This window comes from Galeopterus variegatus, unplaced genomic scaffold, assembly GCF_000696425.1.
Source record: "Galeopterus variegatus unplaced genomic scaffold, G_variegatus-3.0.2 Scaffold1867, whole genome shotgun sequence".
Classification (NCBI taxonomy): Eukaryota; Metazoa; Chordata; class Mammalia; order Dermoptera; family Cynocephalidae; genus Galeopterus; species Galeopterus variegatus.
In genome coordinates this window covers 183,147-209,337 of record NW_007727978.1, presented here as the reverse complement: position 1 = coordinate 209,337, position 26,191 = coordinate 183,147, and the positions used below count along the sequence as shown (strand labels likewise).

Genomic DNA, 26,191 nt, shown 5'->3' with positions numbered 1-26,191 from the left:
CACCTTAAATCTAAAAAAAGAGATGGGGCTAGGGGAAAATAATTTCAAAATAATTGGAAAATATAAATATATATATATTTAATATATATATTTACTTATATACATATATTAAAAAATATTTTTTTTTTAACTGAAAAATGTTTGAGGGAAGCTGGATGTAGGATGTAATGTTGCATATGACAGAGCAAAATTTTTCTGAAAATCCTCTCTCCCAAGTTCCATAAGCTGTGGCAGCTATCACCTTTATGCCTCTCTCTTTCTTTGACCACAACAACTTCTTTCAACCTCTGGCTCCTACTTACTGTCTTACCGCCTGCATGTGACTACCTATCTAGGTCCCTGAGCTTCTCCCCTTTGCATACACACCCACCACCCTATTCATTAAAACAAAGGGACTTCCTCCATATCCACCCTCTTTAGAAGGCCCAGGAAGGGTTGAAAGGGTTTATAAACAACTTCTTTTCATTTTTATCCTACACATATATTTTTGTGTATAAAGTTATGTTGTTAGAAAACTGAGAAACGTGTATTTTTTGGTTTCATGTTATTCCTATACTTTAGATCTTATTTGCCTTCCCAAAAAAATGTACTCAGCTATTGAAATTAAACAAAGATTAAATAAATGGCAAGCATCTCAGACATAAATACCGTCTTCAGCAAAGGGATATTTATAAAATGTATTTTCATCAAAAAATAGAGAAAAATGCACTGGGTACATATTTAGTTTCATTTCTTCAGCTTTTTACAATATGCACCATAAAAACAATGTTTTATATGATAAATGCAAAATTCTGAACAATTCCTCAAACTTCATCAAATGCAATAAATGCAGAGTACTATCTGGCAGTTTAGAATTTTCTTGGGGTTCTGTTAGGTATGGCCACCTGTATCATCCGAATCAAAGCAAGAGCAAACATTCACTTATTACCGGTATTACCTGAGAGCAGTGAGTTTCAGAGAAATCACAATTGAGCTAAGTAAAAACTCATGTTTCCAAACCAAATCCCCTAGTGATTGTGATACCGCTAGCTGTCAGAGCAAGCCTCAAGAATGTGCATTCTAGGCAGCACCCAGATGATTCTAATGCAGGGGACTGTGGTCACAAGAATCATCTGTGATGAGTAAATGAGCAGATTCCCAGGCACCCCTGCACACTCACTAAACAAGAAACTTGTGAAGATCTGATAGCCAGAAAACCCAGCTCTTTGTAAGGGTCCTGGTGATTCTTATGATCATGTAACAGAATATTCCCTTAGTGTGTATCTCTATCTGCAGGTTATGGCTACAATGCTGTTTCTCAGACTCTAACATTATTACAGTTTTCCTTAGCCAAAATGATCAATTGTAATTCAAAGAATAACTCTAAAACTTTTTTCCAACTAAATTAATTTTCTTCTATTCAGAGTTATATGTTCTGATATGCAAAAATATCATACTTCAAGTGCTCTATTTATTTGACCACCACAAAAATCTTGCAACATGGGTGAGGAAAAAATCATCATGCTATAATTGAGAAAATGGATTCCTAGAAATGAAGTGACTTAACCAATGTCATGCTGCCACTAATAAATACAGCCTTGACTTCAGTCTATTGCAGGGGTGTCCCCATCGTTCACAAAGCTTCCTGTAACCTGTCATGTTCCTTGCTGTGAACATCGTGCATATTATTTCATTTGATATGCACAACAATGCGACAAGGTATAAAAAATGTATGAGGTTTGGAATCAGAGAGATCTAGTTTTTTGTTTTTTTTTTTAATCCTCATTCTGCTGAATCCAGACCCTGTATGCCTTGGGGAATTCTCATTTTTTCTCATTTGCAGAATTATAGCTAATAATCATATTATCCTTGTAAGGGGATTTTAGAAGATTAAATAAAGTATATCTAAGCACTCAGGATAGTGCCCAGCACATAGTAAGTGTTCAATGAATATGAGCCTTTCATTTTTCCTTTTGCCTCCCTGTCTCCCTTCAGCCCTGTCTTCTTCTTAGTCCAGTAGCGTTTTCGTAGCATCATTCTGCCCTTCTTAGTAGCTTGTCCCTCGTTTGTACTCTGAATGATACTCAATATAGTCTCCTGGCGTTGGACCTTGTTTTAATCTAACTAGAGCCACTTGTGGGACAACATTCCCCAAGACTCCTCTTCATGTCTATCTCCAGGGGAAATGCACCTTGACCTAGAAATTACCTGTTAGGGTAGTGGGTTGGGGTTCAAAAGACCCAGGTTCTACACTGGGCCCCACCACTGGTTGACATTATGACTTCAGGCAAGTAACAGAACCTCCCTGGGCTTCACCTGTAAAATTTAGAAAGTGAAAAATGATCCTAAATGTTCCTCCTGCTCTAAAATTCCATGACTGTGATATTACTGAACTTGTCTGTCTAAAAATAGCTCTTTTTCACTTATTTTAGGCATGAGTTTAAAATGAATGTTCTGTATTACAAAGGATTGTTGTACTGGCTTCCATGATTTCTCATTGCCTACAAAATTTCGTATGTAACTGTTCCTTGGCTTTATCACTGTATATTAAAAAGTTAATAGAGGAGCTCATAGAAATACCTCATATCTCTGACACTGCTCATTAAAAGAAATTACAAAGGACTGGTTCATCTGATCTGGGAAAAGGTATTTGAGATGAATGGCTGTCACTAGGGCTTACATTTAGCATCAACCATACAATTCTGACCTAAAGTACAGCCTTACTCTGAGTTTGAAACCTGCCCCCAAGGAGCTGAGGGCCTGGTGATATGAGTGTGTCAGTTTGTAACACTGCACTTTTTATCACATACAAGTGGTATAATGACAAGTGGCAACTGCTGTATAGGACTTCTAGGGCCAACCATGCTACACATACAAATGTGATGTACTTGAATTAACCATAAACGCCTATTATTAAGTGCCTGACTATTACCTACATACCTCCTGTAATGTGCAAGCTCCTCGAGGAGAAGGAATGCTTTATCAATTTTTACATTCCCGCAGCGAGCTCATGTTTAGTGCACTGCAGTTTTACCATAAATATTTTGCTGAATGAAAAAATAAATAAAGGAATGAACATAACATCCCACAAAAGCCAATGAGCATGTGATTTTTCAAGAGGTAAAATGTTAACAATAGCAGGAGAATGAACATCGATAATATTAGATTTGGACATTTCCACTGAAGTATGATCTTACAGTAATTAAATATCTAAATAAAAATCTGAATAAATTGCAGAGTTAAGTGTTAAAAAAGGCTTTTTGGTCTATTAGAAAAGCACTTGGAGAGAAGCGATTACCTGCAAAAACGGGGGATGATTAGGCACTAATGATGGCAAAAAAACACATGCATCAGAAGTACAAATTCAAAGGAGTTATATCTTGCTGCCTCAGTATGGCTTTGAAAAAATAACTGCTCATGTGAAACAGTATAGAATTTATATTTTTCCAGTTTTTTAATCATGTTCTAGCTCTCTTTAAAAAAAAAAAATCCACCAGGGACTAAAGCATTTGACTTTAAATTGGGATAAAACTTGAATGTCTCTATTTTCCACATACTTAACCAAATATAATTCCTTCAAGCTACATTCTTCCCACATTATACATAAAGATTTGAATGATCTCTCCTGCTCACAATAGTCACTCATAGAACTAACTGCCTGTTTTAAAATTGTGATCTGTATCTTATGCTTACCAGAATATTAGTTTCATTTTCAAGTGAATGTGTTTGTCACTCCAGTACCCATGATTGGATTCTAAAAGTGTTTGCCTGATAACCTCAATGCTTCCAGCTCACCTGTTACTTTCTGCCAAATTTCCCTGAAACCAGGGGCCACCTGCCAAGACATCCTCCCTGGCAACTTATGTAGGCTGCCCACTTAGCTGGACTCTCTCATGCTGAATGGACAAGACTCACTGTGGTAATCTGTTTTCTATTTATAGACCAGTTGCATGGACTGCCAATAACTCTAATGGGGTTCCCCTGTATGATTCTCCTGGAACAGTCGGTCTTGCTCCTGGATTGGTGGTGATGTCAGAAGGGCAAAATGGTGACAGTAAATAAAATCGAGATTTAACCCCTTAGGAACATACCATGAAGAGAATAGGCATATAGGCATATATGGTTAATCCGAGTACTACTTAAATCATAAGCTCTTTCCTCCATGCCATCACTTGGGATCTGTTACAGAAATCACCATTACTATGTTTTCAAATAGCAGTGTAACCCTGGAGTAAGAGAAATGAAAAATGTGAAACAGGTGCAAAGAGGAGTTTAAAATACTTTGAAAAAGATATATAAGATATTCACAAAGCTCAAGAACATGTTAAATATGATGCACAGACATTTAAACAAATCTTTCTTTCTAAGTAGCCTGAAAATAAAACCAGCTGGAATAACATACCCTGAAAATACATTCCACCTTGTCAAAACACCATGGCCACTTAATTAAAATAAGTTTTGGTTGGTTTGTTGCTCTGCTCTGTTCTGAAATGATTGAATCCACTTTCCACAAGTGTGACCTCAAAAGAAGTGCCCTACTGAAGTCGGGTCAATGGGGTTTTAAAATAAATCCTACCAAGAGTCATACGCCTATTTTTTAACTAGTCAATATACTTCTACGAACCATGCACAAAACGGAAAACAAACACACTTTAAATGTTACGCAGTGAAATGTTCGTAGACTGCAATTTTCATAATTATTTTTTCAGTGCATTAGGAATTGCTTTTCAGGAAATATCACTTCTCCCCAAGTGCTTTTCTACTAGACCAAAAAGTCCTTTTAAACACTTAACTGCAATTTATTCAGATTTTTATTTAGATATTTAATTTCTGTAAGATCATACATCAGTGGAAATGACCTAATCTAATATTATTGATGGTTCATTCTCCTGCTGTTGTTAAACATTTTACCTCTTGAAAAATCACGTTCATTGGCTTTCATGAAATGTTATGTTCATTCCTTTATTTATTCTTTCATTCAGCAAATATGGTAAAACTGCAGTGTATTAAACATGAGCTCGCTGTGGGAATGTAAAAATTGAAAAAGTATTTCTTCTTTTCATGGAGCTTACACATTACAGGAGGTACGCAGTGCGTAGGTAACAGACAAGTATGTAAATAATTACAAGAAAGAGTAGTGTTCAAACAATGTATCATCTGTACGAGGATTCACTAAAACTTGATCCTCGAACCTTTCTTCTCCTTAATAGCCTCTCCTCTCACAGGTTTTCTTATCACTTTGATGCACATAAATCTAATATATTACATAGATATACACATACACACATTTGTATACATGCACATATATATATACATACAAAAATGTTTACATCTATCTATATAGAAATAGACAGATTTCTTCTGAGTCTTTCGCCTACTTTCCAATTCTTTTTGTCTCCCTCTTTATTTCTTTTTTAAAATTGTATTTTATTTTTAATTGACAAATAATTGCATATGTTCATGGGGTATGATGTAATGTTATGATATATGTATATATTGTGGAATGATTAAATCAAGCTAATTAAAATATCATTTCGTACTTATTCATTTCTGGTGAGAACATTTTAAAAAATTTTATTGAAACATATTGATTGTACATGTTTATAGGGCACAGAGTTATATTTCAATACATGTACGCAATGTTTGCTGATCTACTCAAGGTAATTAACATATTCATAATTTGCAAAAGTTAATCTTTTCTTTGTGATATGCACATTTGATCTCTCTTCTAGTTATTTTGTATCATGCAGTAAATCATTATTAATTATAGATTCCCAGGTCAACTGGGAAAATAATTCCCAGGACTTATTTTTCTTATCTTGCTATAATTTTGTTGCCATTAACCACCTCTCACTCCTCTTCCTTCCCCTTTCCCACCTGTAGTAACCACAGTTTTTCTTTCTCCTTTTAACAGTTCAACTTATTACTATTATTATTTATTCATTTTGGGTTTTTTTTTTTCCTCTTTTTTAGCTCACATATGAGTGAGAGCATGTGATATTTCTTTCTGTGCCTGGCTTATTTCACTTAACATAATTTTCTCTCAGCCCATCCATGTTGCCATGAATGGCAGAATTTCATTCTTTTTATGGCTGAATAGTATTCCATTATGTATATGCACCACATTTTCCTTCTCCAATTAACTGTCAATGGACATTTAGGTTGGTTCCATATCTTGGCTATTGTGAACAGAGCTGCGATAAACACGGGAATGCAGGTGTCCCTTCAACATGATGCATTCCATTCCTTCGCATATATGCCCAGTAGCGGGTTTCTAGATCATATGTTAGTTCTATCTGTAGTTATTTGAGAAACCTCCAAACTGTTTTCCAAAATGGCTGTACTATTTTACAATCCCACCAACAGTGTATAAGTGTTCTCTTTTCTCATCCTTGTCAGCATTTGTTATTTTCTTTTTTCTTTTTTTGATAATAGCCAGTCTACCTGGGGTGAGATGATATCTCAATGTAGTTTTGATTTGCTTTTCCCTGATGATTAATGATGTTTAGCATGAGTGATGTTGACCATTTCTGTGTTTAGCATTAGTGATGTTGGCCATTTGAATGTCTCCTTTTGAAAAATGTCTATTCTTCCCTCTTGCCCATTTTTTAATTGGGCTATTTGTTTCTTTTACTATTGAGTTGTTTGAGTTCCTTTTCCTTGTATATGTGGGAAATTAGCTCCTTGTTGGATGCATAGTTTGTAAATATTTTCTCCCATTCTGTAGATTGTCTCTTCACTCTGTTGATTGTTTCCTTTGCTGTTCAGAAGCTTAATAGTTTGATAAAATCCCATTTGTCAATTTTTGCTTTTGTTGCCTGTGCTTTTGAGGTCTTATTCATAAAGCCTTTGCCTAGTCCAGTGTCCTGCAGCGTTTCCCCTGTGTTTTCTTCTAGAACATTTACAGTTTCAGGTCTTACATTTAAGTATTTAATCCGTTTAGAGTTGACTTGTTTATGGTGAGAGATAGGAGTCTAGATTCATTCTTCTACACATGGATATCCAGTTTTCCCAGTACAGTTTACTAAAGAGGCTGTCCTTTTCCCAGTGTATGTTCCTGGTGCCTTTGTCAAAGACCAGTTGGCTGTAAATACATGGGTTTATTTCTGGGTTATCTATTCTGTTCCAGTGGTCCAAGTGTCTGTTTTTATGCCAGTACCGTGCTGTTTCGGTTACTACAGCTTTGTAGTATAATTTGAAGTCAGGTAGTGTGATGCTTGCTGGTTTACTCTTTTTGCTCAGGATTACTTTGGCTATTTGAGGCCTTCTTTCGTTCCATATGAATATTAGGATTGCTTTTTCTATTTCTGTGAAGAATGTTATTGGTATTTTGATAGGGATTGCATTGAATCTATAGGTCACTTTGGGTAATATAGACATTTTCACAAAATTAATTCTACCAATCCATGAGCATGGAATGTCTTTCCATTTTTTGTACCCTCTTTAATTTCTTTCATCAGTGTTTTGTAGTTTTCATCATAGAGAACTTTCACGTCCTTGGTTAGATTTATTCCTGGGTATTTTAATTATTTGGTAGCTATTATAAATAGGATTGCTTTCTTGTTTTCTTTTTCTGCTACTTCACTGTTGGTATATAGAAATGCTACTGACTTTTATATATTGATTTTATATCCTGCAACTTTACTAATTTATCAGCTATAAGAGTTTATCTTTAGGTGTTTACACATATATATATATATATATGATAATATCATTTGCAAACAGGGACAATTTGACTTCCTCTTTTCCAATCCGTATGCCATTAATGTCTTTCTCTAGCCTAATTGTTTTGGTTAGAACTTCCAGTACTATGTTAAATAGGAGTGATGAGAGTGGGTATCCTTGACTTGCTCCTGTTCTTAGAGGAAAAGTTTTCAACTTTTCCCCATTCAGGATGATGTTAGCTGTGGATTTGTCATACATGGCTTTTATTGGGTTGTAATACCCTACCTCTATAACTAATTTCTTAGATTTTCTTAGAGTTTTATCATAAAGGAATATTGAATTTTATAAAATGCTTTTCTGCATCTGTTGAGATGATCATACAGTTTTTGTCTTTCATTTTGTTGATGTGATATACCACATTTATCGATTTGCATATGTTGAGTCATCCCTGCATCCCTGGGATGAATCCCACTTGGTCATGGTGTATAATCTTTTTGATGTGCTGTTGGATTCTGTTTGCTAGTATTTTATTGAGAATTTTTACATCTATGTTCATCAAGGATATTGACCTGCAGTTTTCTTTTTTGTTGTTGTATCTTCGTCTGGTTTTGGTATCAGGGTGCTTCTGGCCTCATAGAATGAGTTTGGGAGAATGGCCTCTGTTTCAGTTTTTTGGAATAGTGTGAAGAGAATTAGTATTAATTCCTCTTTAAAGGTTTGGTAGAATTCAGCAATAAAGCCATCTGGTCCTGGGCTTTTCTTTGTTGGGAAACTGCTGATTACTGCATTATCAGTCTATTCATATTTTCCATTTCTTCTTTGTTGAGTCTTAAAATCTACTCTTTCAGCAATTTTGAAATATACAATACATTATGATTAACTATAGGCACCATACTGTGCAATAGGTCACTGAAACATATTCCTCCTGTCTTACTAAAAATTCCTACCCTTTGACCAACATCTCTTTCTCTGTCCAGCAGTTCCACACTTGGATATGCTGCCATCACCACAGTGCCACATGCCTAAATCAAAACTCCTCACATTCTTTCTCAAACTACTTATTTCCTCACATTTCTTGGCTTTAGTTGATAGCTCCACTGTTATTTCAATCTATTGCATGAAATCTGATCATAGTTCATTTAGTCAAAAAACATTAAAAATTATCTATTATATTACAGGGATCCTATAAGGTGCTGTACAAGGTGATGAATATGTTAAAGTTGATATAGCATGGCTCCCACTTCAAAGAGCTCACAAAATGGCAGGGCAAACAATCACAGCTAATGATGCTATAAATGTCATCTTGAGTAATTCTCCCTCAACTCCAACACATGAATGAGCAAGTCCTTTTATTTCCATTTTCAAATAATACATTTCCTGTGTTTATTTCTATTGCCACAGCCCTGGTCAATCCCTTAACACTCCACGCATAAAGTGCCACACTCACCATATAAACTTGACACCTTCCTTCTACTATACCTTCTTTTAAATCATTTTTCAACCTTTAAAGTATACCTTTCTAAACTAACCATTAGTTTCTAGTACTTGTTTCTTGGAACTCTTGTTGGCTCATCACTACCCTTAGGATTTGCAACAGATCACTAAGACTTAGTCCTGCTGTCTAACTGAAACTTTGTACCCTTTGATCATCATCTCGTGTTTCTCTGTCCAAATATTTTGGAGAGCTTTTCAAGCCCTTCAGTAATGTGGCTTCAGTCTACTTCTGCAACATTACAGAGCATTAAAACTCACGTGTAACTTACAAGCATTCTCACTCACTGTTGAGTACAGTTAACATTTTGTAGCACTTACACATACCAAGCACAGCTCTATGCAATTCTGCACCATAACCAACCCTATGAAGTAGACACTATTATTAGCCCAGAATAATTAAGTACCTAATCTCAAAGTCAGAGAGCTAGTAAATGGTAGAGCCAGGATCTGAACTCTGGAATTTTGATTCCCGAGCCAATACTCCTAACCACCTTGCTTTAAATATCTCGATGACAGCTATGTAACTAAGCATCATTGATTTGAGGTTTCACTAATTGCAAAGCTTCTGGAAATGCAATACCTTTCCATACTTACTTATAAATTTGTAGAAATTTACCTTCTCATGGCTTCCTCTGCCTCTTGGACCTTTGTTAAGCAGATGCCATCTTGGTGCTAGACTACATTGATGCAGCTATAACATTTAACTGTTTTTAAATCTTCCCTAACACCAATCCCCTAGAGTCCAGTTATGTAAAGCATCCATGAGAGACAAAGAATAGTTTGAAAGTTAACAATGGACATAACTCCTTTGGTCTCTGGGGTAATTGCTGCTGCCTAATCCTGCTCTCTCCCCCTGATCCCCACACCTGCACACCCTAGAGAATTTTACTGGCTCCTCAACGCATCCTCACCTATATTCATCTTTCTGACTCTTCATGGCTTTTTTCCTTCTTATGTTCCTCTTCCTCCTCCCTCTCTCCTTTCTCTCTCCTCCCTCTTTTACTATCTTTTTTCTTGTCTAGTAAAAAAAGCACAGAATGTTCTCTGTCTTACGGACAAATTTCCTTTTCTCTAAAGTCCTCATACCAGGTCCTGAGAAGGTGGGAGATGAATTTAGAAAGTAGCAAAAGTAGGGATGTTCACTTTCTACCTGAAGAATTCTTCTAACATAAAAACAGTATTCCTAAAATTTCTCCACTTCTCTACTTATATTTATCCTATTAAATTATAAATTCCTCTATGCAACTACAAAGTCCTGTGGTCTGTGTTTTATTGATCTTTGAACTCCTTCCCCATTGTTCTTTGACCCCAGCATCTAATGTATACTAGGAATGAATGGATAAATGTGTTCTAAATTTAATGGAACAAATCTGAGTTCTTATCTTTTTTTTTTTTCTTTTTTCTTTTTTTGTGACCAGTAAGGGGATAGCAACCCTTGGCTTGGTGTCGCCCGCACTGTGCTCAGCCAGTGAGCACACCGGCCATCCCGATATAGGACCCGAACCCGCAGCGGGAGCGCTGCTATGCTCCCAGCGCCACACTCACCTGAGTGAGCCACGGGTCGGCCCTGAGTTCTTATCTTGATGATAATGATTTTACTCCCAGCTGGAAAAAATGGTCTTGTTCATTGTTCCATATTTTCAAAGTCTAGCTGCCCTTCCTGTCTCATCTACTCCCTGAAGCTTTCCTCTTCTACTCTTGTCTACAATGATCTCTTTCTTTTGTGAACTCTTATTGACACTTTTTTCTTTGCTTACTCTACAACACATTTTAACTCATCTATGTCTTAGACATATGTTTTCCTTAACCTAGCAGAGAAGGTAGGTGGTTGGACATACTGCAAATCAAATACTTATGCAATAAAATAAAGGGATATATAAAAATCAAGTGACATAACTACAAATACAAAATAGAATTTGATATAAGAATTTCCTCAGAAGGAAGTTTTCTTTACAATTTACTTCTTGTGTCCTGTAGTATGTGTGATTTCTATGAGTCATGTTACATTTTGCTGGCATCTGTTTATTTCTTAGTTCTAGTGGCTTTACAAAAACTACAGAAAAATAGGATACAATAAATACTTTTAACAATAAATGTAAAAAATTCTTATTTCATTAATATCCATAAAAATAAATGTTTCTCTGAAAGTATTTAGAATTGGCTTATTTTTTCTTTTTTCCTTTTTGTCTTTTTTACTGACCGGTAATGGGATTGCAACCCTCAGTGTTGCGCCCACACCGCGCTCAGCCAGTGAGCGGGAACCGGTCTCCACATGGGATCCGAACCCTCGGCGGGAGACTCCCAAGCGGCGCACTCTCCAGTGCGCCACCGGGCCGGCCCTAGAATTGGCTTATTTTGTTAAAAATAAAATCTTTACAGAAATAGTACCAAATTCTAACACTTTATTTTATTTTTTTTATTACAATACCTTTCTATAGTACAAGTGGAATTTCCCTACTATTAGAAAGGCTAGAATCAACTACTTTTAAATCACTTAAATAATTCTAATGAGGACAGGCTGTTTAGTCAAACTAAACTCCATTTTCATCAATTTCAGTACTTCTTAATTTTTCTTTCATCTGAAATATGTAAATATGATAGAGATTAGACCACAGTTTAGTTGGTTATTGGCTTATTAGGACATTGTATTACATACTTCCAAGTGTCTTGAATACATATGCTTTCTAGGCCTCTGTTTCCACGAAATTAATGAGAGTTAATTTCATGCCATATTGTTAGTTCTTGGAACTTCTACAGGATGCCCACAAAAGGGGGCACAGTTTGCATGTGACTCACTGCTGAACTGCCACTTCTCTGTCCTCATCAAGAAGTTATTATTCTGGGCCTCCTCCTGCCCATGTAAGGCACTGTGCTAGGGAAGCTCCAGGAATATGAAGAGTTATAAGGAAAAAGTGACATGCTGATTTGCAGTTCAGGTAGGAAGTGCTACAGAAATTCCAAAGAGGAAGCAATCACGTGGTTTTAATGAAGGGGGAGTTGAAATGTTCTTCAAGGATAGGATCCAGATGAATACAGCAGGAGAGATGCAATCTCCCAAACATCCTGGGAACAAGTAAATGCTGTGGTCAAGGGCCAAGAAGTAAGCTCTTTGGTCTGGGGTAGAGCTCACGCCTAGGAGACATGAGAGAAAACAGAGCCAGGCCAGATCGTGGAGGACACTGAGAGAGAGATCTGGAGTCTGGACTGTATTCTTGGACAATGAGGAGTGAGTGACAATATTTGGGGCTGAGAAGTGATGTGTACAACATGGCATTTCCAGCTGGAGCATTAGGAGGGCGAGCTGCAAAGGCCATATGGTACACAGGGACACCTAGAGGCAGAAGGTTTGATAGCAGATAATTTTACAATATTATAGAGGAGAGTCAGAACTGGAATGACAGCAAAGAGATGAGAAGGAAGGATTAGGATGCAAGAGACATAGAAAAAGGTGAATGAGCAGGCCTGGCTGGCTGACTCAATGTTGGGGGAGAGCAAAAAGGAACTAAGAGACCTACCTTTTGGGCCTCATTTTCAACTCCTTCTGTTAGACACCTATTAATTTGGCTTTTGAGGCCAATTTCTCCTTCTTTTGGGGGGGACTGCCCCACCCCCACAGCCTCCCATGCTGAGCCAGTCAGGTCAGGGATGAGCTCAGGACAATCCAGTCCCTGCAATCTCGTCCCAAGAAATCTGGAATTAGGCCTGACAGCTAGCAGGTGGTGGCTCTCTGACGTGCTGGCAGTGGCCATTTTATTCCATGTGAACTAAAAAACTGAAAAAGCAGCTTTGCAATATGAGAAAAAAAGAAAACAGTGAAAAACAAAAAAAGATGAGAGATGGAGAATGAAGGCTAGGTCTGGGTTCCTGGTTATACTTTAGTTTCTGCTTTCACATATCCCTAGAGGCAATTGCATCCCTCCTCTTCAATTGTGTAGGACATCTCTACACAAAAAGAGCAGTGATACATGCTCATTTTGATTAAGCTGGCTTGGCAAGATTATGGTTACTGGTAGCCAAAATGGTCCAAAGTGATATATTCTTCAGCACGACCTCTCCATCTTCAGTCAATTGGTGCTCTGGCTACTCTCTGAACACTTCAGCACTTTACTGACTCTTTACATTTTTATAGCATTTTTTCATTTAGAATGTTTTTCCCTTTCTAATCCTGCTGACACTGCTTGTATAAATCTTGACTATCTTTCCTTTCTTCCATCTGTTCTTATTAAGTGCTTTTTTAGTGAATCCATAATACCTATAAATTGCAATGTTATATTTTTCTACTTGAAGTTCCTGATTTTAGTGAACTTATTGGAAGAATACTTAAAACTTACATAAATAAGGTAGAAAGCAGAGAATGGTAATGGGAAATCATGGAATTTATGCTCTCACATATATAAATTTAAGCAAATTCAAGGAGACAACAGTCTACTTGGCTACACATTCCTTTCACTTTAAGATGGATTCAGAGTTATCAGTAGCCATTTGGCCAAAGCGGACATTTTACATTAGGAAGTATATTACTTAGAAATAAAAGATCAAAATGGCCTTTATACAAGCAATGCATGATACTATTGCATACATGCTATAAATTCCATTTTGTAGATAATCAGAGGAGGTCCTACGGCTAGTGAGATGATCTGAAACCTGCCAATGCTGTCTGACTCAAAGTCCATGGCTTCCTCTACTGTACTAATCTATTTCAAAAGAAATGAAAAAAGAAATCCATCAATTTTTAAATGGGATAAAAATATTGAATTTTACATCTTTAAATAATTTTTAAAAAGCTAAAATATATTTTAAAATATCACCCATAAAATAGTACTGTACTTCAGAACCATCTTAAATCAAATACCCAGGATATGTTAAATACCAAATTAAAAAAACCCAATTATTCTCTTGTGAAACAACATGAATACCTTTCGTAAAGGCCTCTCTTTGCCTCTAGAAATGGGAAAACCAATGTGCTATCCTGTGAAATCTCACATAAATTCAGAATACAACCGAGTTTCCTTTCCCTTCAGCAATGATAGCCTTTGTTCTAGTGACGTGATGCGTCAGGAGGGGAAAGACCAAAATTGCCTTATGAAAGCAGTAAGAAAGTGTCTAGCAAATGGATGGACACTTAATGAGCAAGATAAAGTGCCAAGAAATAGCTAATGTCTCTTTCTGCTCCATTTAAAGGTATATTCCTAAAGCCCCAACCAAACATTCACACTCAAAGATTACATAAGTAACACTGGTTAGATGCTATTGTACCAAAAAAATCTGTTGCCAAGCAGGGCAGAAATATTGTTTACATGAAAATGCAATGATCTCTGGTGAATACTGAAAGAAAGTGATAATTTCCATAACCAGAAAAAGCATTTTGCATCACTCCATTTCAACTGCTATAAAACCCTGAGTTGCTTTCACAATAGCTTTTCCCTGTTTAGCTGGCTCTATATCATCTTCATGTCTGCAGCTTTCTTTTTACTAAATGACAGGGTTTTGTTTTTGTTTTTGTTTTGTTGTTGTTATTCTTGTTTTTCCTCCTGAAAGTCTGGCAGAAAATCCACCTTGTATGGTTTCTGGGGGCCTACTTAAAAATGTTCATAGAATGAATTTTTGATGCCCCTTTCATAAAAGCCCAATTGGCTTTTCCTCCCAGTAAAACTGTTAAAAATATGATCAGAGAAGGCCCCATTAGTAGCAACTGTAAATTATGCACTTTTCTAGCTTTTTATGGAGGCTGTTGCTGTATAATGTTTGTTGTACCGAGAACAAAGCATGGAGTAGTTTCAGTGAGAGGAAGGAAATACAAAGACACTTACCTGCATCACAATAAGGAGGTCAAAGACCAATATGAAAGAAGCAAGGAATGCTCTGGAAACTTCATCACTAGGCAAAAATCCCCTATTCAGCTTGTCCCAGCTGATCCAGTCAGTTGTAATGACAAGTACAACCACAGAAGTCAGAGTAAACAGTACCGTCCTGCAAGGAACAAGACACTCATTAAATAACATTAGATAAAATAATACAAGTATAGACACTGGAGAGTGCATGTTATCTCTGCTGTGTTAAACATCTACCCCTTGCTAAATACCTACCCTAAGGCATATTCACCAAAAAGAAGATAAAAAGACGTAAATTAAGGGCTTTCTTCCCAAAGCAATTATAAAAAGTTATGATAGCATCTCTTCCAAGATTTTCCCTAAAGAGCACTAAGGTTATGATTATGGAACAAGTAATTAACAACAAAAATATTACAAATGTCCTTAGTTAGTGCAATAAGTGTCCCAAAGAGAACACTGATGTGTGTAGCTCTCCTTACACATACATTGTTTACTGAGGGTAGTGGGCATGCATATATAAGAACATAAGGTAGATGGTAAATGGGTAAGAAAGTCCTTGAATTCCATACCCTCCAACAAAGGAGAGGGATAGTTAGACCAGTCTTATCAATCCCATAGTCTGATGAGCTCCATCGAGGAGCCACCTCTAAATGCCAACAATGTAGCCTCCTCTTCTCATAGGACACTTATTATAGGTGGCTTGTGGCCTAATGACATTTTCCATGTCCAGTCATTCATTCCCATTCATAAGGTACTAGGAGCTTGAGATTTTCTCATGTATCTTTGTAGCTCCCATAAAATCTTGCATAATTATGTACAGATGAATTTCAATTAACGTTTGTTGAGATTAAAGCTTTTTTTTTTTTCCTTTTTGTCTTTTTTCGTGTCCGGCAACGGACTGCAACCCTCAGTGTCGCGCCCGTACCAGACCGGGACCGGCAACAGGATCGCAACCCTTGGCGCTGCGCCCGCACCTCGCTCTGCCAGTGAGCGGGAACCGGTCTGTATGTGGGATCCGAACCCTCGGCGGGAGCGCCGCCGCGCTCCCAAGTGGCGCACTGTAGCAGTGCGCCACTGGGCCGGCCCCGAGATTAAAGCTTTTTATAAAGTTTTTAAAAATACCTTAATTAGTCTTTAATATTAATATTTAAAGTAACTAGAGATCTGAAATGAGGAAAATGGAAATTTAATCTGCCAGATAATAATGTAGTTAAGCTTCTGCTTTCAGGGCTATATTGGTGTCTGGGTATGGTTTTGAATTAAAAAAAAAATTATTTGCAAATAAATTTAATCAGAAAGGAAGAAATGAAAGTAAAGGAAATAAAGAAAAACAGAAGAAAAATATGGAGGTCAAATAACACAAAAGAACACATACCCGTACCCGTTTTGACAATTAACAAACTGTTTTTCCCCTCTAATGTCTTATAATAATTGGTACCCAAAAAGAATAATATATATATTTCTGGAAGTCTCTTTTCAATTGCACAGAGTATAAATTTCTAAACAAAAATTTTAAGTTTCTTTTTCACAACTTATTTGGAATTTTGATATAATGAATATAATAAAATCCTCCTTAGAATTTTTTCTCCCTATGAATAAAAAAGATATATTGGTTTTCGAAATTTGGGAAAATAAACTTTTTATTAAAAATTATTTATTTTATTAAAATCGCAAACTCACAAAAGAATTTGGATCGTAACCTCCAGAATATAAATTAAATATTATCTCGTGTTACTGTTTAGAATACCTTTGATACCAGAAATTCAAATGAATTAAATAAATATGAAAGAAATCATAACTAATTATTACAATTCAACAGAAAGAAATTGCAAATAATACATAATCAAGTATAAGAATAGAGGAATTTTAAACAACATTTTCTCCACGTTAAGTCAAATTTTTTTGTTGTTTTTTTGAGTTTGAAAAACTTTAAGCATATCTGAATGAAATTACTACAATTTCTTTTGTCAACAAGGAATATAACAACCTGCATAAAGAACAGGTGAGTACTGACTATTCTTCAAAGTTCCTTTTAGTAATAAGGGTATTTTCTTGCCACTCTTAGCTTTTCAAATATGTTTCCCACAATTATGCCGTGTGTGTGTGTGTGTGTGTGTGTGTGTGTGTGTGTGTGTGTGTACACACATAACTTCCTCAAGACTGGTATGCCTTTATAGGTTGGTAAATACTTGGGGTCCTAATTCCCTCAAGCTCCCCCACTTTCTTTGCCTCCCTAGTCTCTTTCACAGAATGTCCCACCTCCATGTTACCCAGCACTACACAGCTAACCTCTGGTGAAGCAAGGATACTCCAGAACCTCACTCCAGCTCTATGGCCAATGTCAATTCTATTGGCCAGAGTCTGTGATCTATAGGTTAATATTTTATCGTCACTGCATTTTCACTTTGAGCCTCCTTTTGTGAAGACAGTTGATTACATAGGAATTAATACTACAATGTTACTTCACTGGTCTAAATATGTAAACTGATAATGTAAAATCAAATACTCATTCTGAAGCACATTTTTAGGTGTCAAAGTCTGGGAGTTTGGAATAAGTGCCTGCCAAGCAATTAGAAATCTCATCTATTCTGACATCTATAAAGGAGGTAGTCAGGGAGCAATATCAACGAGATAGTGGAATAGGAGGTCCCAAGCTCATATCTCTCCATGGCAACAAGAATTTTTCAGCCACCCATGTACAAAAGTGCCTTCATGAAAGGCTTGGGACCCAGGTAGGACATTGCACAACTCAGGTGGAGCCCAAGACTGAGGAGAACTGTTTTGAGGGGAGGGTTGAACCCAGTTGGCAGGCTTTTGAACCAGGGTCCTGGATACAGACCCAGAAACAGCCTCATCCCCCTATAGACTTGCCTACAGCCCCATTTGGCATTGGTACTGCTACCAGAACCATCTGCCAAGGGACCTGGGAGAAGTAATGCCTACCTGCACCTTATATGAAAGGCCTGCTGACCTTGGTTGCAGTTGTGAACCCTGAAGAGGCCCTGTAACTCAGCTGCAGTCCTTCTCAGCTGCAGCTTGAAAGCATTCCAGCCCACACAGGGACATGCCAGAAGACATGCTTGTCCATGCCCCTGGAGGCAGGCCCACTGATCTTGTTCTCACTGAAAATCTTAAAAGAGCCCTGTAACTTGGCTGCAGCCCTTCTCAGCTATGGTCTGAGAGCAGTTCTGCCTACTGAGGCACCTTATGGCAAACATGATCATCTATGCTTGCAGAGGCAGGCTAGCTGACTTCAGTCTGAATGTGGATCCTGAAGCAGACCTGTGACCCAGCTCTGGCCCTGCTCTGCAGCAGTCAGGGGCTGTACTGCCCACCCAGGAACCTGGCAGGAGGTATTTTCATCTGTGCTCCTAAAGGGAGACCTACAGACCTACAGACCTTAAACTCAGCTGTGGAGCCTGAAGCAGCCCTTTGACCCAGTTCCAGCTCCTCTCAGCCATGGTCTGGGGCCTGCCTAGGAACCACCTAGTGACTCAGTGGGAACCCTCTCAAAAACCTGAAGGTAGAGACACCTGCCAGTCCCCCTGGCCTACCACCTGTGGACCCAACTGTGGACCCTGAAGCAGATCCTTGTCCCAGTACCAGTTCTACTGCCCATAGTCCTTGGTGTAGTCTAGTCCACCCGGGAACCAGACAGGATCCACGTGCACTTTGCTTCTATTAAGAAGCTTTCCAATCAAGGGCCCCACTGCAGATCTGGAAACTCTATAACCCACTTGACTGGATCCTACAAGCAATCCTATCAGCCTGGGGACCCAACAGGAGAAGGTCTGTGTCTGCCAAAATCAATCTGTAAAGACTAGAAGAGGTGTATCTTCTTTCAAACACACAGACACAAATGCAAAGCTATACAGATAATGATGAATCAGGCAAACATGACACCACAAAAGAAAAATAATAAACTCCAGTAACGATCCCAAAGAAATAGAGATCTATAAATTGCCTGACAAAGAATTTGAAGCAATCATCTTAAAGAAGATCAATAAAATAGAAGAAACAGATAGATATTTCATTTCCTAAAATAAGATCAGGAAAACAATGCATGAACAAGATAAGAAGTTTAATAAAGAAATAGAAACCATGAAAAGAACCAAACAGAAAACCTGAAGCTGAAGAATGCAATGATAAAACTGAAAAATTCAAAAGAGAGCTTCAAAAACAAAGCAAATCATGCAGAAGAAAGAATTATGAAACCTGAAGATAGGTCACTTGAAATTAACCAATCAGAGAGACAAAAAGAAAAATGAATGAAAATGAGTGAAGAAAGCATAATAATCTACAGGACATCATTAAGTGACTGAATATGCAAATTATATTTATATAATTCTGGGAGTCACAGGAGAAGAAAGAAAGGAACAGAAAGCCATTTAAACCAATAATGGCTAAAAACTTCCCAAATATTGGGAGTGATATGGACATCAGATTTATGAAGCAAAGTATCCCAAGCAGGATCAACTGAAAGATTATTTATCTAAGACACATTACAGTAGTCCCCCTTATCTGCAGTTTCACTTTCTGTGATATCTGTTACCCACCACTGACCACAATCTGAAACTATTACATGGAAAATTCCAAAAATAAACAGTTTATAGGTTTTTAAATTGTGCACCATTCTGAGTAGCACAATGAAATCTCGCACTGTCCTGCTTCTTCCTGCCTGGGACATAAATCATCTCTCTTCCCATTCTTCTAAAGCACACATGAAACATTCTCCAGGACAGAGCATATGTTAGGCCACAAAACAACTCTTTAAATATGTAAGAAGACTGAAATCATTTCGAGTACCTTTTCCAATCACAATGGTATAAAACTAGAAATCAATAACGGGAGGAATTTTGGAAAATTCACAAGCATTTGGAAATTAAACATGCTCATGAACAACCAATGGGTCAAAGAAGAAATCAAAAGGAAAATTTAAAAGTATCTTGAACCAAATAAAAATGGACACACAACATACCAAAAATGATGGGATGCAGCAAACACAATTCTGTCAGTGAACATTATAGCAATAACTGCCTACACTGAGAAAAAAGAAAGACCTCAAATAAACAATCTAACTTTACATCTCAAGTAAAGTTATATCTTTTTACTATATAAAGAAGAATAAACTAAGCCAAAACTTAGTAAAAGGTAGGGTGTAACAAAGATCAGAGCAGAAATAAATAAAAGAGACTATAAAAACAATAAAACAATAAAAAAGATGTTTTTTTGAAAAGATAAACAAAATGGATAAACTTTTAGAAAAAACAATGGAGAAAAAAAGAGTATCCAAATAAATAAAATTATAAATGAAAGAGAAAAAATACAAAGGATCATAACAGACTACTGTGAACAAGAATACATCAACAAATTGGGTAACCTAGAAGCAATTTATAAATTCCTAAGGATATACAAGTTACCAAAATTAAATCATGAAGAAATAGAAAATCATCTGAACAGAACAATAATGAGTTAAGTGACTGAATCAATAATAAAAAACCTCCAAACAAAGAAAAGCCAGAGCCTGATGGCTATACTAGTGAATTATATCAAGCACTTATTTAAAGAAGAATTAATGGCAATTCTTCTCAAACTCTTCCAGAAAATTCAACAGGGGGAATACTTCCAAACTCATTTTATAAGGCCAGCATTAGTCTGTTATTAAAGCCAGAAAAATGATACTACAATAAAAGGCAATCATAGGCCAATATCCCTAGGGAACATAAGTGTAAAAATTCTCCACAAAATACTAGCCTTCCAAATTAACAGCACATTAAAAATATCATATACCATTATCACGTGAGATTTATCTTTAGGATGCAAGGATAGTTCAGCTTACACAAATAAATAAATGTGATATACCACATTAAGAGAATGGAGCTTAAGGATCATCTCAATAGATGCAAAAAAAGCATGTGACAAAATTCAATATCCTTTCATGATTAAAAAAGAAAAAAAAAAAGCTCTCAACAAATTAGGTGTAGAAGAGGGAATGTACTCTAACAGAATTAAGGTCATATATGACAAGCCCACAGCTAACATCATAATCAACAGTGAAAAGCTGAAAGTGTTTTATGTAAGATCAGGAACAAGACAAAGATGCCTACTCTTGTCACTTGTATTCAACATGGTACTGGAAGTCTAGCCAGAGCAATTAGGCAAGAAAAAGAAATAAAAGGCATCCAAATTGTAAAGGAAGAAGTTAAACTATCGCTGATTGCAGATGACCTAATCGTATATATAGAAAACCCTAAAGACTCCATCAAAAAAATATTAGAACTAATAAACGAATTGAGTAAAGTTGCAGGACACAAATTCAACTTACAAAAATAAGTTCTGTTTCTATCTACTAACAATGAACTATCTGAAAAAGAATCAAGAAAACATTCCCTTTTAAAATGTATGAAAAAGAATAAAATTTTCTGGAATAAATTTAACCCAGTAGGTGAAAGATTCGTATGCTAAAAATTGTAAGACATTGATGAAAGAAATTGAAGACACAAATAAAAGAAAATATTCCCATCATCACGGAGTGGAAGAATTAATGTTGTTAAAATGTCCATACTACTCAAAACAATCTACAGATTCATTGCAATCCCTATAAAAATTCCAATGGCATTTTTCACAGAAATTGGAAAAATAATCCTAAAATTTGTGTCAGACTATTAAAGATACCAAATAACCAAAAGAATTTTGAAAAAGGAAAACAAAGATGGAGACATTACACTTCCTGATGTCAAATTATATTATGAAAGCTATACCATTCAAAACAGTACAGTACTGGCATTAAAAATGACATATACACCAATGGAACAGAATAGAAAGCTCAGAAATAAACCCACACATATACAGTCAACTAATCCTTGACAAGAGCACCAAGAATAGACAATGGGGAAAGAACACTCTCTTTAATAAGATGATGTTGAGAAAAATGGATATCCACATATAAAAGAATGAAATTGGACCCTTACTGTACACCACATACAAAAATTAATTTTAAATGGATTAAAGATTTAAGTGTAAGACTGAAACCATAAAACTCCCAGAGGAAAACAGCGGAATAGCTCATTAACATTGGTCTTGGCAACGACTTTTTTGGATGATGCCAAAAGCACAGGCAACAAAAGTAAAAATAAACACATGGTATTACACTAAACTAAAAACTTCTGCACAGCGAGGGAAACAGTCAACAAAATAAAAAGACAAATGGGAGATAATATTTTAAACCCTATATCTGATAATGGGTTAATATCCACAATATATAAGGAACTTGTACAACTCAATAGCTAAACAAACAAATGACCTGGTTAAAAATGCACGAAGGACCTGACCACGCATTTTCCCAAAAGAGACGTACAAACGGCTAATAGATATATGAAATGGTGATTAACAATCATTACAAAAATGCAAATTAGAACCATAGTGAGATATCGTCTCACACCTGTTAGGATGGCTATTATCAAAGAGACAACAGATAACAAACGCTGGTGAAGGTGTTGAGAAGAGGACCTCTGTTCATTGTTGATGGGAATGTAAATCGGTACCGCCATTATGAGAAACAGTATGGGGTTTCCTCAAAAAAATTAAGAATATAACTACCATGCAATCCATCAATTCCACTTTTGGGTAAATATCCAAAGAAAATTAAATCAATATCTTGATGAAATATCTGCACTCCCGTGTTCACTGCAGCATTATTCACAACAGCCAAGTTGTGGAACCACTCTAAAAGCTGTCGGTGGATGAATTGATTAAAAAAGTGTGTGTGTGTAAGGATTACAGCCTTAAAAAAAGGAAATCCCGCCACTTGAAACAACATGGATGAAACTGGAGGACATTTATACTAAGTGAAATAAGCCAGACACCGAAAGAGCAATTGTGTACGATATCACTTAAAGGTGGAATCTGAAAAAGTGGAGCTCACAGAAGCAGAGAAGGATAGTTACCAGAGTTTGAGAGGTGGGGAAAAGGGGGAGATGTTTGTCAAAGGGTACGAACTTTCAATTGTAAGATCACTAAGCTCTGGGGATCTAATGTATAACATGATGACTATAGTTAATAATACTGCAGTGTTTACTTGAAATTAGCTGAGAGTAAATTTTAAGTGTCCTCACCACACACAGACACACACACAAAACAGCAAGTATATTTGATGATGGATGTGTTAATTAATTGACTGTGGTAATCATTTCACAATGTATATGCATATCAAACTATCACATTGTACACCTTGAATATATAAAATTTTTACTTGTCAATTATACATCAATAAAGCTGAGAAAAGAATGAATTATTCTTCATGCTAATAATCTCATTGTGAATAAAGTCATTAAAATTACTCATTAAAACTTTTTGTTACAATTTGGCAAGTGCCTTGGTAATTAAAATTTATGTAATGATTTTTGTGTGAGAGCTTCTTGAGACCAAACCAGCACCAGTTCTCCTCTTGGATATTTGCTGTATTTGATATATTTCATTTATCCAACATATAATACTCCTTCTAAGAACTCTTCAGGTTTGCCTGGCTTTGTTATGTACTTCTGTTTTTACAAAGGTTATTGCTACAGATCTCAAGAAAAAGTTACTGGTAACATTTTATTACTCCAAAGGGAAATTAAAGGAGGTATTCTGCCTGATATTTAATATTTAATATTACAAAAGGAATAAAAATGGCAATCATTAAATATGAATGCATTTAGCTCAGAGAAAGAGCCTTAAAAATAAAATCTCAAGAGAATGAGAAAAAGAAAAGGGGGACCAAAATACAGTAATTAGCCATACTACCTCTAAAATTATGCTCAGTCTCTTATACAGATACAGCTGTAGAAGCAAATTTATTGCATGAGGTTTGTTTTTCTGAGCCACTTCTTGTAAAATTCATAGTCTTTACCACACTATGATAATTCAGTTAAAACCTCCAGTTTAAAACAGCCACGATTTCAGCAGTCACTTTTATGTGAAACTTCCATGAAGGAAATGGTAATAATAGCACATTACCATTACAGCTATATAGTATTTATAATATGCCAGGCACTAGTGTAAGTGCTTTATACAGATTAATTCATGTAATGTTTACAATCCCATTATTACCACTCCCAACTTACAGGTGCAGAAACTGAGTCAAAGAAAAACTTAATAACCTAACCTAATGAATAATACTGACTTTATAAGTTATATAAAATATAAGATAGAAATGATATAAGATGGTTCAAGCCCAGGTTGACTCATGACAGTATGTGTCATAACTATTGCACTGCACTGACTCTCATAGGAAGCACTTGAATATCACCCTCCTGTTATTATATTAGTAGCTAGGATTTCCTTTCTTTTCCTTTTTATTGTAAGTATAATATTGGAAATTTATCCTCCAGGAGTACTTAACATTAAAAGTAAAACTGACAAGGACTGACAAGGAACAGCTGAAAGGAAGTTTTGTGGCAGTGAAAATGGAACCTCATGGACACTGGCCATCAGTGCAACATCCTTGGGTTTTTATCTAACCAATATGGTTGAAAAGATGTTTACTCTGGACCATGATTCTTGGGGAGTTGCAGCTTCTCTAAGTAGCATTCAATTAAACAATTATCTGGATTATTTTCCTTTCAGGCTGCAGCCAGCATGACATACTGGCTCATCAATTCCACTCTCTCTGGTTTCTGGCCACCAGTCAAATGGAAAGAACTCATACATAATTGTCAGCTTGAGTGTTTAGTCTCTTCATTTTCATGTTTTCAAATTTCCAGTTAGTTTGTTTCCGTCCTCAATTGTTGCTAATACCTCTTAGATTAATAGGAATTAAAATGTGAGACCAAGAAGGGTTAACAGAGTTTTTCTAATCAATAGTTCCTACCCTCTGGGGTGGGTTCCTGGGAACCACAGAGCCTTGCCAAACAAGTGTGCATTCGTATGTGCATGAAGAATTGTCAGTAAAGTGACCAGATAAAGTGCATCCACTGAGGTTAGGGCACTTGCTCTTGTTACACAGATACCAGTGAGAGAACTGATGAGAATTTAGATCTACTGACACTAGGATTTGCCCTGGAGTAAAGCACTTTTTCTCTTCAGCTAAAAATCTGCAGACATTCTCAAACAGTTAATATCATCTTGATCTTATCTGTTGGAAAAATTCGTTTAGAGCCAACTCAAATATCTATTACATATTGTGATTAGAGACAGTACCACACATGTAAATAAGTCCAGACAATTACCAAGACATGGTTTAATTCATAGTCTTAATCACTCCTTTAACCTAAATTCTGGATGTTTTAAAATACTCAACTTTAAGTATCTAAATTTGTTGCTATTGTTTTCTTTTAATCATTATCTCTTTAAGATAGACTTATTGAGTAGTCAGCTTGAAAGCTGCCATTAAACTGAGAGAAAAACTGGCATTAGATGTGAATAATCTACAAAGGGCTGACTCATTTAGGGTTAACTATCATGCAATTTAATTTTGATTAAACCAGGTAGCAGGAATGTGCAGAATCACCTAACTAATATTAGCTGATTGCCAAAATTTGACCATTTTTTATCCCAGCAAAAACAGCAATTTCATGTGATTTAACATAATAAATATACTTTTATATATTTTAAAATGTTTATAATCTTCTGTTCCAGTTATGAACATCATATTCATTTCTGTTCATGCTGCACAATTATTATAAAGTCTTAAAGGAACTAAAACTCAAAAATCACTTTTATTTCTTTCTACAATACTCATGTTAAAATGCTGGAACTCAACCAAAACAAGTCTAGATCATGTTTCATAGTCTCATAGAAAAATAAAAATCTGTGAGTCCTATTAAAATGGAAAGATTTAAGATTACCACTACAATAAAAGAATGCATGAATTGAGATATCAAATTTAATTTTACAATTAAATTGTGATAGAGTCTCATATTTCAAAGTGCTAAATACATGAAACAAAATGTGGCATGGCAATGGAATTTAAAATGATTTAATATCGTAATTTCTGTCCATGTTGTTTATAGGGAAAAAATAAAACAAGCAGGCATAAGCAGAAAAATGCTTCCTTCAGTTTTCATTGCAAAACTGAGAGCCAGTTCAAACATTCAGTTCCCCTCTGAACACTAAGTACCAGCACACTGAAGTCACAGATGGCCATGAGAGAATGCCAACACTTTTCATTTTGCTTGTTTTAATTATCAATGTTGCCACCGCAACTCTGCAAGAAAAACCATCACAATTCATGTCCTCAATCC

General features: G+C 36.1%; 1 protein-coding gene across 1 annotated transcript in view; it reads right to left on the bottom strand.

Annotated features, from left to right (window-relative positions):
- Positions 1 to 26,191, bottom strand: part of LOC103595852 (transmembrane protein 117) — a 218,535-nt gene that overhangs the window by 73,545 nt on the left and 118,799 nt on the right. The window contains exon 3 of the mRNA XM_008579367.1: positions 14,949 to 15,108. Coding sequence (XP_008577589.1) covers positions 14,949 to 15,108 — 160 coding nt within the window. The remainder of the gene's footprint in view (positions 1 to 14,948; positions 15,109 to 26,191) is intronic.